General features: G+C 47.8%; 1 protein-coding gene across 1 annotated transcript; it reads right to left on the reverse strand.

Moving 5' to 3' along the window:
- Positions 1-583: 583 nt before the first annotated feature.
- On the reverse strand, positions 584-10,080 carry CBX2 (chromobox 2). Its single transcript, XM_053375556.1, has 5 exons — positions 9,800-10,080; positions 9,623-9,666; positions 8,287-8,352; positions 2,907-2,976; positions 584-2,123 (listed from the first exon to the last, which is right to left on the reverse strand). The coding sequence occupies exons 1-5, from the start codon at positions 9,869-9,871 to the stop codon at positions 747-749; spliced, it is 1,629 nt and encodes a 542-aa protein (XP_053231531.1). The 5' UTR covers positions 9,872-10,080; the 3' UTR covers positions 584-746.
- Positions 10,081-11,277: the final 1,197 nt, after the last annotated feature.

Genomic DNA, 11,277 nt, shown 5'->3' on the forward strand with positions numbered 1-11,277 from the left:
AGCCCACTGCCAGTTTGGCCTTGCAGCAAGCAGCACTGTCAGCTCTGAGGGCAATGCCCACTTCTACACCATCCCCTTTAGCTTTCAAATCCAAGGCATCAACTTAAGGAAATGTAAACATCATTCTCATTTCATATGCTCTCTTGCAGCCTCCTAAATTCGCATTCGGGTTTAGATTGGGTTTCACTGTCCTAGGAAATGACAAGGTTTGAATGTGGATAGTTTGGTGGAAGGAATGAGGAATTTGTTTTCCTTGGAGAACACAAATGTTATTGTACTGGAGGCTTGCTCTCCCAACTTACCAGGCGGCTAGATCTCCATTTCTCTCTGCCATTTCTAACTCATAAAGCTAAGAAGTCCCCAAGCACAGCAAAACCTGGGCTACCAGCCTTTGCCCTCCTCTATAATGGCTGGTTTCAACAAGTAAAGCCATTCCTCTTGAGAAAGAGAGTCCCCCACCGCATCACATATATTTTGGCAGCTGCGTTAACAACTTGGCTCCCAAGAAGAACCCACTGCATGCTTCAGGGAGTTTCCATAGATAAAACTACAGGCCGGAAGCTACCATGGTCAACCACCGCAGAGCCTCCCAATGCAGAGTGACTGTGTCATAGCATATAGCTTATAAAGGGTGGGAGCAGCTGGGTTTTGTTTCCCCTTCTGGCATCCAAGGCAACAGTCAGGTAGAGTCAATGAGACAGGATGAGCGGGAGGGAAACCTATCTTCCCCCTGCATGCCTCCGAGCTCAGTAATGTCTAAGATTAAAAAAGCCAACACTGGTTGGTGATTCCTTGACAGTCACTGTGATCAGGTTAGCTGTCACGTCTGTGACAAAGACGTGCTCGATGAGGCTGCGAGTGGGCTTCCAGTCCTGGCTAGTCTGGACGGAGACAGACATGTTCTGGCCTGCTCCGGGGAAAGAAGAAGAATCTCTGTCTGAATCCGAGCTCGTCTCCTCTTCTCCGGTGCTCATCTCAGAGAGGGCCGAAGCCTTGTGGTTCTCTGCTGCAGGGCACCCCTCCTGGGCACACGGAGGCTTGCCGCTTTTCGCGGCTGCATCCCTCTCGCCCACAGCTGCTCGTTGTGCTGGCTTCTCGCTTTTGCGAGGGTCTGCGCCTGCCAACGCTGCCCCTGCGTTTGAGCCGCTGCCAGGCCCGGCACTGCCCTTGCCCACACCTGTGCTCACAGCTAGGCTGCCGCCGGTGCCCTTGGCCACAGTCCCACAAGCATGGTGGGAAAGGTTGCCGCCGCCTGTGGAATTCATCCCATTTTTCACACTCTGCAGATTTAAAGCTTGGAGGTTGAGCTCTTGGTTGGAAGCTGGGTGGTTGTTGGCAGAGCCGGCGGGGGGCTTGTTGCCATTGTGCAAGTTCTGGGCGCCAGCACCGTACCCTGTTTTCTGCTCCCCCAACGCGCTGCTGCTGCCAGGCCTCTTTGTCACCTTGGAGCCTTGCACGGTCAACTCCAGATCCCCGCCGGCTTTCTGGTTTTTCAGTTTTAAATCGAGCCCCAGGCCACTCTTGCAGGACATGGCCGACTTGAGCGTCAGCCTCCCCACTGCAGAGGCATCTGCTGAGTTCTGGTTCTGCGACATCCTGCTCATATAATGTACGATGGAGCTCTGCCAGCTGATGCCACAGTTGGGGCTCCCAGATGAGGTGCTTTTCACAATACTGGAGAGGTTGTGGGTGGAGGAAGCCCCGGAACAAAACCCACCAAATGCACCTTGGGCTTCCTTCATGTGGGATTTAAGCATGGCAATGCCAGAACTCTGAGCGTTGTGTTGCGGCTGCATCTTGCTCATTAGTTTGGGGCCTCCTCCCCCGCCTCCCATCTCCTTTTGGTTTGTTTTCAGCACCTTTGTCAGGTTGACAGTCCTCTTTGCTGCCTTCTGCTCCGGAGGCAGAGGCTTCCGCCCACGCTTCTTCCTAATAGGGTCCTTATTCTCAGGTTTGGCAACCAGGATCTGAGCTTTCTTTTGAGGCACTGGGTGGCTCTCTCTGCTCCGCTGACCTCTTTTTGTCTCAAGGTCACTTTCATCCTCTTCATCGGAGGAGGAAGATGAGGAGGAGCTTGAGGAAGAAGAGCTGCTGGATTTGCTCTTTGCAGGCACCTCCGGCTCCTTTAAAAACAAAGTAACACACACATGCAAAGAGTAGGAGCGACATTAATATGTTCTGCTTCTTCAGTACAGTGGTACATCGGGTTAAGTACTTAATTCATTCTGGAGGTCCGTTCTTAACCTGAAACTGTTCTTAACCTGAAGCACCACTTCATGCGATTTCTGTTCTCATCCTGAAGCAAAGTTCTTAACCCGAGGTACTATTTCTGGGTTAGCAGAGTCTGTAACCTGAAGTGTCTGTAACCTGAAGTGTCTGTAACCCGAGGTACCACTGTAATACTGTCAGTGAAGGTTTTTGAAGGACCGCTGTATGGAAAGTCCATCAAAGCAGAGAGATCTACTCTACTACAAAACATTTTAAAAACACGAGTAACTTCCTGTTATTACAAAAAGGCACCTGGTTGTCTCTTGTGGCAGGCCGATACTTAAGACCATGCAGCCTTACATAAAACTTTTAAGTAAGATTCTAATAATAACAATATGCTACCTGGACAACTATTTAATTTTCAGAACTCAAAAAACTATTTCCACTTTCCCTGGCTTCAAAAAGGAAATGTTTCTGGATACAGGCATTATTTAGTTTCCTGATTGCCCATGGAGACTCCGGGCACACACAACCAGCTGTGGGATAAAGCCACAGAGGGCACAAGACACACTTTCTAACAGAGGCACATGAATTATGTCTTTATGCAAGCAAGCATGTATCCTGTCCCCACACCACCCCACAGTCTGCTGCACTAAACATCCATTTCTAGCTTCTTCCCAGAAATCACCATTACTTACAACGTTCTTCCTGGGTCTGCCTCTAGGTCGTTTGCCCCTCTTCCGATTTTGCACCTCCTTCTCATGCTCCCTGAAAAGACAACAAAATGACAGTGCAGTTCTCAAAGTCTCTCTTCTCGCAGAAGATTCCATGGGTGAATAAAGACCACGGGTTTACCATTTTGAGAAATGTAGGAAAGTATGTCCGTTTTTCAAATAAATGCCAGCATTTGACAATGCAGATGACCCTGCCTGGTTCTGTAGTATTCCATGGCTGGTGTTCTGCCATCCCTAGCTTATTGACCTGCTTCGTTACTAAGCAGTAAAAGACATTTGCCCTACCCATCCCTCTGTACATTACTGCTATTTGCTACTTTTCCGTGGTTATATGTGTGCAGAAGTAGATGATATATTCTGTTTTTGTTATCTCAAAAGTTTAATGGCACTGTTCCAAAGAGATCAAAAACGCATTTTTTCCTTCTCTCTGGAGTTGCTCTCTTAGGAAAAAATTCTGGTGTTTTACAAATAAGACTGATTCTTTTTAAGTTTTGAGATGGTCTATTGTGCAAGCAATTTAATATTATCCATTTGCATTCTGTACACATGAATTTTTAGTAGTTTGTGCATTTGTGCACAACACACACATGTAAACAGGACTATGGTTTCAGAGATATTAGTTTTTCATTGAAGAGAAATACTTAAATGCCAAAGCATAAGTATTTTTTAAAAATGCATTAAACTTGCATGTACTGTACTTCTTTCTTTTGTAGTACACAAGCAACACTAGAAATGGAAATCTGAACATGAAAACTGAAGGTGACAAAGCAGCAGGGAAAATAAGCTGTCCTTAAAAGAGATGACTCACACAAAACTCTGTCGTTGGAGAAATATTTCCCCACTAATCACTAGCAACTGATTATTAATACCAATGACTATCCAACCAGAGGAAATGTGGGGAAGCATTGCTATAAGAACACAAGACAAGCCTGCTATTTTGTAAAGCTCTCCCGCCCTACATACACATGAGAATGTGGTAGAACCTGATGATATACCATATATTTACATTAATACAGCTGAACCACCATGCAGTGGAAACTTTACGGGGCAAGTAATCTGTTTGTATTCAACTCACATCACGTATTATCTACTACATCAAGTGTATGTTCTTTCATTTCACATATGTGGTCTTCATATATCCCCAAACATTTGGATTTTTGGTTCCATGCCACCAACAAAGCAACACAATAGTTGTAATAAACCGAGATCAGAGATAAGCCACTACTATACTGATGGAATAGTCAACACATCCAATGTGTACCCAGACCAAGAGTGAATAAACACACACCTAGAAAACAATAAATAAAAAGCAGCAAGAAAAATGGCAAGTATGCCCAGAGTAGCCAGGGAAAAAAACACCGCAGCCCACCCAATCAGGGACTGTGCCAATGCCTACATGCTGTACACACAGAGAGGCAATGGACTCACAACAGGGACACCACCATCCTGAGTCACCACACACAAGAAAACACAAGGCAATGCAACTTTGCCCCCAATTCCATCAGCTTCAGTTGCTCAGTCTGTAGCACATGGCCGTAGGCTCCTCACAACCATTGTTTCGGAGCACAATAAACAAAGCGGAGGGAGGAAAACTTGCACAAGATCTTGCAAGGATCTTGGCATAGCTGCCATGGAACTTGCAAGGCGAAATGCACCTGCCTGGAGCAAGTCATTTTAACAACCCTACAGGGCAGCCTTTCTAAACCAGTTGCCCTCCAGATGTTCTGGACTACAAGTCCCATCAGCCTCATCTAGCAGGGCCGTTTGTCAGGGATGATGGAACGTGGAAGTCCAGCAATGTGTGGAAGGCACTAGGTTGAGGAAGACTGCTATAAAAGAACAGCTGTGTGCAGCTTAGTCACTGCTGTTGGTCATGAGTTGGGCCATGGTGTGGGGTAGACCCTGCGGTTGTATGAGAACAGCTTGTAGGGAACGAGGGGAGATGCAGACTGAGAGAAACAAGCAATGGGTAGCATTCACAGCACATAGTTCCTATTACTGGATGCATCCAGATGCTCTGCCAGTGCTCATGCGATCGGTGTGGGGAAGGGAAGAGAGAGACTGCATTGATGGAGTATACTACCTCCTTCCCCCAAACCAGGAGTTGTAGCGGAACACTGTGCACACAGTGGCTGTTTGCCATGCTTCCTGCAGCCAGGCTGTGACCCTCCCTGCTCAAGATCAAAAAGGACTGTGGTAGCAATGGTTGGAGTGGGATGCCTGGCCTCTGACAACAGAGGGCATGCCTTCATTTTAAAAGGCGAGTGTCTCCCCTTTGTGTAGGAGACACTTCTCCCTATTCTGGGAGTGGGGGGACGACAATGTGTTAGAGCAAGATAGCTCAGCCAAGACACAGCACAGCATTCATTCTAGCAAAGGGGCAGCAGGACAGAGAGATGGGAAACAGTTGTAGCAACTACACATTACAGCACATGCTCTTACTTCCTTTGTTTACCTGTGTGGGGTTTTCTGTCGAGGTACAACAAGCCATGGGAGTGGAGTTGTGTGTTTGCAATCAGGTACTTGTTTGCTCTAGCCTGCGACACTCAATGTGCTCAAGTTCCTGTGTGTGTGTGTGTGTGTGTGTGTATTTTGAGACCAGGCTGCTCTGTGAAAAGTTTTCCATTTATGCACAGAGGGCCCTTTCCCCACAAGTTCCCATTGCCAGGGTTGCATCTTCTGAACAATGCCCGTGGAGCCAGAGAAGTTACAGTGGTACCTTGGGTTAAAAACTTAATTCATTCCGGAGGTCCGTTCTTAACCTGAAGCACCACTTTAGCTAATGGGGCCTCCAGTTGCCGCCGCGCTGCCGGAGCACGATTTCTGTTCTCATCCTGAGGTACTATTTCTGGGTTAGCGTAGTCTGTAACCTGAAGCGTTTGTAACCTGAAGCGTATGTAACCCACTGTATATTCATCCTGTGTTGGATTTTTATTATCTGGGGGAGGTACGCTATGATTGGGTAGTAACATATACATCAAACCCTATGGCTATTTTTATTTTATTTTATTCCCCATTTAAGTCAACAGAAGGAGAAATTATCTGCACCAGCTTTAACACTTGTGTAATGTCATTCTGCAAGTGGGGGGTGTAGCTATGGATGAAAGAGATATAGAATCTGTCCCCCATCCTATTTCGGCTGCTCCATCTGTTCCTTTTGCTGACAGAATGGCTGTGCTGGGAGGTATAGAAAGGGCTTCTGACAAATCTTAAAGGCCCTTGAGCCAGTGTTAACTCTAGCACAGGATTGCACCCTCGGTGACCAATGCACTACTATTATTTCCTTTAGCTGCTTTATTTCAGTTTCCAGCAAGCAAACACCCACACATTCTCCACCCCAAATTATATCTTCTGGTCACAAAAATCGTCCAGAGTGGGGAGCATCAGAGTACTTAGCTCAAGATTATTCCTTTCAACAGAGACCAGATAACCACAAGGAAGGTACAAGCAAGACACACCACCAACACCCTTACGGTTGAAAGCACATTGTCCCTGAACACAAAGATTCAATTTCAAGTTATTTTACTGCTAGTACCCACCTTCTGTGAACCTACCTACTATTTATTTCTTTTTTTAAAAAAAAAGCTATTCAGGGCAGAGACCATCACAAGGCAACAAATTCTATGAAAGCCCTCCCCTTTCACAGTTGCAGCCTATCAGCTTCATGATTTTCGTTTTCAGAACGAATCATCTTTGAGATTCATTATTTCCGTGCTACTCATGACATTCAAACCTCTGTAATGCCCTTATCTTAGTAATATTGATTCAGATGATTAAACGATGGGGGTGCATAGTCTTCAAGAGAATAGCTCAAATCTACAGATCATTTTAGTTATTACCCACCCTGCCCCTGTTACTTTCTCCAGTTGTGCATTGGGGGTGAAATAAGAACTCCTCTCATTTTTACTAAATACAGCCAGAGAGGGTCCATGGATACTACTTGCATGGGTAGGATGAACAGGTGAAAGAGAGAAATGGGCACCAGCACCTTGATCAGTTATGCTGAAAAAAGACATTTCAGCAGGTGCTGCTGGAACAGGGTAGGGGACCAGGAGAGCTGCTTAGCCTCAAGCTACAGATATATATATATTTAAGGATGCATGTGAAACCACACGTGGAGCCACTACAGCTGCTGGGACTCAGCATATGTACTCCGAAAGCTGCTCAAGCTACCAAACAGAACTGCAAATATTTCTGTGGCTAGAGGTGGTTTGCAAGGTGGTTGGCTAGTCAAAACTGTTTGTTGTTACTGCAGAGTGAAGGAGGGCAAATACTATGTTAGGTCCCCGACTCCCACCACCAAAGACTAAGGCAGGAATCACCATGCAGCAGCTATTGGTGGTTTCACCTAGTGAATTTCCTCACCATTTGCCCTGATGGTTAAGACAGTCTGCCCAAATATAAAGACCTTGGACTTAAGCCTGTCCAAATGAATAAACAAAGTTTGCCTGCTGTTCTGTTACCCAATCACTCATGTATGGAGAATTCCTTCAGGAACTCTTTGCAGTCTGCTTCAGATTTGACTATCGTAAGTTTTAGGCATTCTTAACTCTACAACTACAAACCGAAAACCCAAGAACAACACAGAACATCGCAAGTTGAAGACTTTTGAGCAAGGTAGCTGTAAGGGGGTTACAATATTTTCTTAACAGTAAGTAGAAATTGTTTCCTGTATTTTGTCAGACATCTTTTCTAATTTTAGGTTGGGATTAACTTAATTGTAATTATTAATTATTATTCTTAATTATTATTCTTATTTGCTATCCTATAAAACAAACAGAAAAAGTGGCATTTGGAAGGAGAGTGCCAGCAATTTGAGACTGCACTACTATTGCCAAAAGCTAACCTATTTTGCTTCTGAAAGTTTCTCTTCTGTGAGTCTGGACATACAATGCGTCCCACTAGTAGCAGACTGGAGCTGAAACATACAAGCCCTCAAGTTTAAGGACTTTTTTTTGCATGGTGCTGCCCTCTCATGCTACTTACGTATGGGTGTTGTTTACGCAGCACAGCAAGTGGGAGAGAGACTTTCAAATGAAGCCTACAGTGTAGCCTAATACATGCAGTACAGAAGCAGGAAAAGCAAGCTACAGATTTAAGCATTGTTTGCAAACATCCCTCCCACAACAAGACGTGACTTTTCGAGTCTACCGAGACCACTAAACACACCAGGGCATTAAAACACTTTATATATTTAGGTACCAAGGAAAGGCTGTCTTGAGTACTGCAATTTAGGGGGAACAATGAATACACAATGGTCTACTCTGTATTCTGTTTCCATAATCCCAGCTGGGCAGGCTAGAGGAACCCTCCCTCCCTGCCTCTCAGTTTGTGGCTTACTCACTTCTTCTGAAAGGCCAGGAGCAGCCTGGGATCAAGAATATTCTCTTCGGGTTCCCAGCTGTTATGCCTGGAAAAGAGTAACCAGTCACAGTAAACACAACCTTCTTTTTATAAAACAAGTAGTTAATAACAGGCAAATGTCTACTGTTTTTTATTTCTTAACTTTTGAGATAAAGCATGCCCATTTTATCAAAGATACCACACCCTAGAATCTAGAAGTACCGTTTCATTACAATAACCCTCAGAAATGCTACAGCCCTAGCTGTACACAACCATCACACTGGCAGATTTAAAACTGAACGGCGGCTATGCTCTTAGAGTGAATTGAAAAAATAATTGATTGGGAAGGTGGGAATTTTTTTTTTTGAACTGTGGGTCGTTAAGTGGGGTGAGAATTTAGCAGCACATGACAGGGTAGGTTCAATTTCCATAATGGAAAGGAGAGCAGAAAAAGGAATATTCGCTTGGCAAAGGGGAAACCTCCGGTGGATTATGAATAACTTGAGAACACACACACACATGTATGTGCTAAGGGAGTAAAATGAGAAGTCAAGCAAGAAAAGGATAAAAGCAAACGGGGGTGGGGTGGGGGGAAGCCTGGTTTGCAGGCGCAGCTGGCAGGAGGAGTAAACAGAGATGGTAGCCTCTTAGGTTGACAACCCCTCTCCCCAGTCTATGAGGTGGGGGGGGGGAGGGAGAACACACCACATGCATCAGTTGCTATCTCAGGTTTCAGAAGAGAATCCATAGACAACATGGCAAGTAGTTGCAGCTTCTCTGCTGGAGCCTGGGGAATCCTAACAGCTCCCTCAGATCCTCTCCTCCGGTTCCACCCTCCCCCTACAAAAAGGGGTAGTGAAGGCGACCCATGGCATCTGGCCATGGTTTAATTTGGGAGAGTTAACATATAACACAGGGAGAGAAGTGAACAAAATCAAGGAGGTGCTGGAGACAGAGAGAAGCCAAGGCACCAATTATGGGTAAACAAAAGAAAGTCCAGCAGGAGGAAACGATGCCCTCCCACCCACCTCCCCGATTCTGGGGTAGGAAAACAGGAGCCTCGCAGGGGGGAAACAACAAAAAACTAAAGTAACTTCCCAGCGTCCGGAAGCGCCGACCCGGGGGTAGTGTGGGGCAAGCGCCTCGGAACCCCGTTTCTTCCTCTCGCTCCCTGCGCCCCCCTCCCCTCCCCGCCTTGTTTCTCCCCCCCGCCCCCCGCCCCAAACTCAGGGGTCGCCTGGGCCCAGCATCTCCCCGCGCTCAAGCCCCGCCCCTGGACCCCCTTCAGCTCAACGGCTGGCTGGCGCTCAGCTGCTGCCTTCATTGTCCGGACTCACTTGGAAGACCAGCCTCTCCACTTCACCAAATACTCCAGCTTGCCCTGCGGAGGGGAGAGAGAGAGAAAGGAAGAAAAGAAAGCGCGGGTTAGAGCCAGAGGCGACGCTAAGGAGGCGGCTGCTGCTGCTGCTGCTCCCCGCCGGCTTGCCCACCCGCCCGCCCGCCCGCCTGCCCACCTTGCGGAGCCGCTTGCTGAGGATGCACTCGGCGGCGAAGACCTGCTCTCCCACGCTGCTCAGCTCCTCCATGGCGCCGGCTGGCTCGGCTCGGGCTGCCGCCTGCTTCTCCCCCTCCGCTGCTTTGCTCGTAGCGGAGCCAGCTTTGTGCCGAGTACAACAAGGCGAGGGGGGCCCCGGGAGCGCGCGCTGCTCCTTCTCCTCCTCCTCCTCCGCCGTCCTCCCTCGACTAGCAGGGCACGCGCGCGCTTCCCTCCTCCGCCGCCGCCGCCAGCGCCTCACTGCCCGCTCGCCTTGGCTCCTTGGCGCACACAATGCAACGCGCGCGCAGCGGGCTCCGCCTCCCCACGCCCAGCTCAGGGGCTCCCCAAATTCCCAGCCAGCCAATGAGGAGCGGGGAAGGCGGGGCCAAAGCTGCTTCTGGCGGAGGGAAGGAGCCAAGCGGAGGGGCTATTGTCTCACGCGGCGTTTTCCTATCCCTCCTCTGGGGATCGGACAGTTGGGTCGGAGCGCGCGGGTGGCTGGTTCCTGGAGTTTAATCCTTGGGAGGAAATAAGGAAAACGCTTCGGACAGATTTTCTTTCTTTTACTGCACCGTCCCCGGCGGATACGCTCAAGTCAGTCCTGAATAAGTGCCGGCGGCGAGGACTTCCAGGGAACTTTGTCTGAAGTTGGCCTTCGTTTTGGACCTGCGCTGCTGCGAGCAGAGCTTTCCTCGCCAGCACCTCGTCGTCTTCCAAAGGGGGCCGGAGTGGGCAGGCCGGCGCGTGAATCCCGAGGGCACCGCATGGGATCGGTTTGCAGGGGCGCCCTGGAAAGGGTCCCCATCGTGACAGCCCCCTTCCTCTTTGCACAAGTCAGCTGGAACGTATCGAATTGGAAGGACAGCTGGCACCCGCCGACAAATCGTCACATAAATGGAGTTACAATGGTTTTATTAACTGATGCATTAATAAATTTGTAAATACAAAGCAGCCCCCTTCTACCATTTTTTTAAAAAAACCTTCCGTATTTGGATTGAATATTTGAAAAACAGGTGGAAAAGGAGACCAAACTTTAGCTTGTTCGTATCCCATAAATGGCGTTGTGAGGTGCAGTGCAATACTCAGAAGTAAGCCCCATTGAGTTCAGTTAGAGTTACCTCGGGGTAACTGCGCATAGGATTGCAGCTGAAGCAAGTGAGCTTCGAGGCAGAAATTAGACCTCATTCCTGTGAGCTTTTGGGGTGATCTTACAACAATCTCTTAGGACACGTCATCCCCATTCTGCAGTATGGGAATAAAGATGCAGACTGTCCTTACAGGACTGTTGCAAAGATTATCAAGGTGATGTCAGTGAAGCTGTTGGAACATCCTAACAAGCAGCACTATACAAATGGGAATGGTGCTATTGTGTCAGGAGGACACTTGAAAGTAATGTGATATTTAGTCCCTTCGTTTTAACACAGAAGGATCCCCCTCCTCTATATTCTGCCAGTC

The sequence above is a fragment of the Podarcis raffonei genome, chromosome 2 (assembly GCF_027172205.1).
Source record: "Podarcis raffonei isolate rPodRaf1 chromosome 2, rPodRaf1.pri, whole genome shotgun sequence".
Lineage (NCBI taxonomy): Eukaryota > Metazoa > Chordata > Lepidosauria > Squamata > Lacertidae > Podarcis > Podarcis raffonei.

What these genes read in the sequence shown, in the direction of transcription:
- CBX2 (XM_053375556.1), bottom strand. Translation starts at nt 9,871, where the DNA reads ATGGAGGAGCTGAGCAGCGTGGGAGAGCAGGTCTTCGCCGCCGAGTGC. An exon ending in TGGAGAGGCTGGTCTTCCAA is followed by an intron (nt 8,353 to 9,622) that starts GTGAGTCCGGAC and finishes ACTCTTTTCCAG; the next exon opens with GCATAACAGCTGGGAACCCG. An exon ending in CTCCTGGCCTTTCAGAAGAA is followed by an intron (nt 2,977 to 8,286) that starts GTGAGTAAGCCA and finishes TTGTCTTTTCAG; the next exon opens with GGAGCATGAGAAGGAGGTGC.